This window comes from Neomonachus schauinslandi, chromosome X (assembly GCF_002201575.2).
Source record: "Neomonachus schauinslandi chromosome X, ASM220157v2, whole genome shotgun sequence".
Classification (NCBI taxonomy): domain Eukaryota; kingdom Metazoa; phylum Chordata; class Mammalia; order Carnivora; family Phocidae; genus Neomonachus; species Neomonachus schauinslandi.
Window position 1 is genome coordinate 79,889,315 of NC_058419.1, and position 4,909 is coordinate 79,894,223.

Consider the following 4,909-nt stretch of genomic DNA (forward strand, 5'->3'; position numbering starts at 1 on the left):
TATACTCCCACTCTTTCTCCCTTTGTACTGGGTACTACTGGTTCTCTGACTGAATTAAGCTTCTTGGCCCACACTTGCAAATAACCATTTTAGACAATTGGATGATTATTCCTCACCAGAGCCAAAGAAAACATAGATTCAGACAGGTTTTGGAAGGACATTACTTCTTCCCCTGAGTTAGCTGGAGCTTCCTGTAAAACAGGGGTAATCTTACTGACCTGGCAGAGATATGTGGCAAGCCCCTGGTACAGAGGAGATGCTCAATAAATCTTTGCTCTGCAGGCTCTCCCACTTACTAGCTGACTGACTTGGTGCTGACTGATTTGTACGAGCCCCTTTTCTATAAAAGGGAGAGAATTTAAAGTCAGCCTTGTTCCCCAAAGGATTTGAGGGTGCAGTTGGGGTTACTGAGACCTGTCCCATGGACTTTGCATGTTTCTTTTGAAGACAGAGACCTTGTGAGTGCATCGGCAGGCAGACATGGACAGCAGGGTGGCCTATGGAAAACCACTCTGGATTTGCAGGGACCAGATGTGGGGTCTTGCCTAGGATCTGTCACTCGCCACCCCTGTGGCTCTAGACAGGAAAGTCACTTAGCAATCCGAACCTCAGATTCATACCTTATCTACCTCTGGAGGTGGCATTGACAAATAGGGCTCCTCTGGGGCCAGAAACATGCCTTTTCATTTTCTGCAGCCCCAGTTTCTATCACACCGCCTGAATCATAGAAGGTTCTCACTCTTTTCTTGTTTGCTGAATGAATTTGGAGCTGCTGAGGTGTCATACTTCCCACTTTTGTTTGAAGCCTCCTTTGTCTGCAGGCTGATGTCTATGGGTCCCTGGGCCTTTGCCAGAAAGCCATTTGCTAGCCTACCCTGGCTCCAGTGACTTTACCTTGCACACAGCTGGAAACAGGATAAGACTGACTGGAGGCAAAAGAAAGAAGGTACCCTGGCCACTCTCCTGTGTATGATAGCTGCTCCCTCTGAGCCCCACAAAGCTAGGTGAGCACCTCTCCTTGGAGTTCCCTATTAGAGGACTTGGTTCACACAGTGTTTAGTTTTAAGGGTAGATGTGGTAGACTTTGGGGGTGGCCAGAACATCTTATGTATGTTCTTTGCCTATAGCTGAAAAGAATGTGAAGGATGACTCCTACATCTCCAGATTTGCTGTAGGGTGAGATAGAGGATTCAGAACTCCCTGGTGATAGAGTAGATTGGAAGGACATTGAGCTCCTTGGTACAATGAGGTGAGAAAGTGTGAAAGCTCCTGGAGGTGGGCAGAAACTTGATACCACACGCTTGTGCACCATGAGCCACCATGCCAGGTAGCCCTCTGGACTCCCTACCCTGGCTGAAGGAGAGTCAAAGTGCTAACTCTGCTCCCCTCCCACCCCAAAATGCATACACCCCCCCTACACACACACTTTTAAAACAATTAGCACACCTTAACAAACTGTAGTTTCTGAGAGAAGTGCCAGGTTACCTTCCAGAGATGCCACAGGTCGAGTCTTCTCTCTGACTCATCCAAGAGGCTCTGCTTTTTTTTTTTTTTTTTTTGCTTTTTTAAATTATTATGATTCCAGGATTATCATTATTATTAACCATCTTTGTTCTTATTAAAATCAGCCATAGCTCCCACCCTTTGAGGCTCTAGCTTCTGCTCACCTTTTCCCCACCTTATTTCTTTTTCTCCGCTTTCCCCTTGACATAACCTTAATCGTTCAGTGGAGAATTTGTTGTTTCCCTAATGTCCACGCTGCCTTTACTGCCTCCATAATTACTCCCTTCCCCATCTTCAATATTATTTTCAGACCTCAGGTTGTCATCTCACCAAGAATTTTCTGACAGTCCCATCTTTTTAATTTCTGTAGTACCCCACAATGTCCTTTTTCCTGCAACCACCCCTCTCTCCCCGGCCCTCTTCTCAAGCCGATTTAAGTGTATTTTCTATTTCTACAGTACCCCATGATAACCCCTTCCCTTTGCCAATGCCCCCTCCCTCCAAGCCGGGTTAGGTATCCAAAAATACCTAATACACAGTATTTTCCCAGAATGCTTTGCTGCCCCTTTCATATTCCCCCAAACTTATTTAAGCATCTCTTGGGTTCTCATAGAAACCTGTGATGTCCCCTCTTTCCCGTCCCACCCCCAAGACAGGTCACATAAGTGTTTCCACATTTTTATGGCACGCCATACTCACTCCCTATTACAGCGTTTACCACACTGCCAGTTTACGTATTTGTCTCTCCTGTGTAATCTCGAACATTCTTTAGAACTGAGGGCTGTGTGCCACGGAGTATCCCCAGAACCTAGACTGATGCCTCACACATAACTGGTGGTCAGTAAATGAACAAGGTGTCCTCGTCATTATGCTTTTATTTTTTTTCTTGCACAGTAACTAAGTAAATTCATGGTAGTTGTTAGTTTTCTTTACACAATAGCAGAAACAAAGGTTTCAGAAAGGTCAGACATAAAAGAATTCCCCTATCCTTCTCTCACATTACTGGTTATTTCAAACTTTCAAGAACAGCCTATTTAAAATATGTATCAGATCACAGAGCATGATGGACTCATTTTACAACGTTAGCAAAACTGTTATACTAAATCTCAATGACAGAAAAAAGAAAAAAAAATCTTTTCTGCAATCGTATCTTAATCATAATTTGACCTTAATCAGCACTATATAAAATGTATACAATCGTACAATATCCATAGCAAACGCTCTATATTGCAGTTAAACAATTAGCACTGATCACAAATATCAAATGCCCCCCTTTTCCCATCATATTCAACTCAGGACCCAGCTAATCTACTCCTTGGGGTAACTTTGATATTGTTTCCAACCCCCCTCAAGAGTGTGCCCCAGATTTCCCTAAGGTGCGCTGTAACCCTTAGCACCTGAATTGAGGATAGCCTCAACTTCTGCATCATCTTCAGAATCCCAATCATAATTACATGGCCAGTCCTTGGAGCATCGGTTACGCACCCTTGCCACAAAATGCATGACTTTCAGCTTGCTGGATTCCACGTGTGCTCTAGGTCCCCAGAAGAACTCATACTCCACAGGACTGCTACGCGGCACCGGCTTATAAATCAGGTACCCTCTGCGCACAAACTCCTCTGTGACGACCTTCTTTGGATCTCCAAAGATGCTGTGCTGCCGGCCAGGCTGCATTCCCAACTTCGCCAGCACTTTCCAGACCAGGGCCTCCTTGGCGCTGTTGCCCATGATGAAGATGAGGGCTAATATGGACATCAGGAGACTTTTCTTGGTGCCCTGAAAATTGCTCCGGGCTACCGAGGGCTTTTGCACTTGAGCAGTGTTGGAGGCTTCCTCAGGCGTGGTGGAGGCCTCCTCCGGAGTGCTAGGGTCTTCCTCAGGGCCACTCAGGTCGTCCTCCGGGGTGCTTGGGGCTAGAGATGAGGCCATCGGGGTCTCAGAAGCCTCTGAGGCCTGGATCTTACGGTTGTTGCGGTTCTCTTCTGCGGCCCTTGCGTTACGGCGGCGCCGACTCTTCCGACCCCGAGGCATGTCTTCTACTATGGGCTCTTGAGCTTATTGCAATTCTAGGGAAAGATGCCTGCAACTTCTGCAGAACGCAACTACCTCTACCTTAAGAAGCGGCTGTCGCTGAAGCCAGCAATGTCAATAGTCTTTGTAGCAACAAACCAGACGTTCTCAGCAAGAAAGCTCACTCCCAGGGAAGCTGAAATGCATGAGCAACCGCCATCTGCACTCGCTCCCGCCGCAAGCGCGCGCGAATGCTCTGCAGAACTGACTCCGCCTTTTCTGCCACGCACTCCGAACTCCAAAGAGGAAGTGGGCGTCTCCTCCACCCAGATTTCCGCTGTCAGATAGGAAAAGAAGCTCAACAAGGCAGGGGTGGGACTAGGGCAGAGATGACAGCTAGAGATTGGCAAGGGCAGGGGAATACACGGGAGAAATGAATACCATAGGATTCTTGTGTTTTTCAGTTTGGTACATTTGCTCGCGGGTATTGGGAAGGAATTCTCACAGAATGCGGCATGTACATGTATGTGTGTCAAGGGGTGGTGGTGGAGTGTGTGGGGGAATGGAGTTGAGGAGTGTATTTGTGGAGATATCAGTGGTCTCAGTTATCCTTTCCTGTCTTGGCTTACACAGCACATTAATTTACCATCCCTGTTCTCAGAAATAGTTTATGTGTATACTAATTGATTCATGGACCCCTCTAGGACCCAGATAAGATGCCTATGGCTGAATTGCTGGGTGATGAGGGGAGGTGGGACTGCAAAAGCTGTGAACACTGTGCAAGAGGTGCAGAATCTTTAAATGTTCTATATTCATGGGATTATTAAGCAGGTCACTGACTGAATCAGACTTGCATTCGCAGAGCTTCACAGAGGCTGTACAGACTGTTGTCTCGCAGGTCATTAGGAAGCAATCAGAATAAGAAGCGAGACGAAAAGAAAGTGAGTCTTAAAGCAGTTGCCATGAGGATGGGGATGCAGAAAGCCATTTTAAGGGTGATCCTGGACAGGCTTTAGGGACTGATTGGGTGGAAGAGGGGGATGGGGAGAAGGTGGTGGAAGTGCAGGTTGGCTCTGAGGTTTCTAGGCTCCAGTCCACCTGAATGCCTGATTTATTTTTGTTCTTTCATTCATTTGGTAATCCAAATGTAACCCGGAGCATACTCTGAACTTTATCCACTCTGGGTCTTTGCTCAGTAGTTCCTTGGTCTGAATTGCTTTTCCTCTCATCCCCAATTATCTAAATTCCATCTGCCTACTCACAGGCCTCTTCCTCCCTGAAGCTTGTCTTCCTGGATGAATAGTGAGTCCATGTTCAGTCCCCTGAGGGAGGAGTCTCTATAGCAAGCACTCTGTATCTTTCTCATGTCATTCCAAAGATACTATTTTGCATAAGT

At 46.6% G+C, this 4,909-nt stretch overlaps 1 protein-coding gene across 1 annotated transcript; it reads right to left on the minus strand.

The window, feature by feature from the left end:
• Window positions 1-2,343: 2,343 nt before the first annotated feature.
• On the minus strand, window positions 2,344-3,779 carry MAGEH1 (MAGE family member H1). Its single transcript, XM_021700757.1, has one exon. The coding sequence runs from the start codon at window positions 3,532-3,534 to the stop codon at window positions 2,875-2,877; it is 660 nt and encodes a 219-aa protein (XP_021556432.1). The 5' UTR covers window positions 3,535-3,779; the 3' UTR covers window positions 2,344-2,874.
• Window positions 3,780-4,909: the final 1,130 nt, after the last annotated feature.

Bases quoted from the DNA above. Each gene is read 5' to 3' on its own strand.
- MAGEH1 (XM_021700757.1), bottom strand. From the start codon at position 3,534: ATGCCTCGGGGTCGGAAGAGTCGGCGCCGCCGTAACGCAAGGGCCGCA.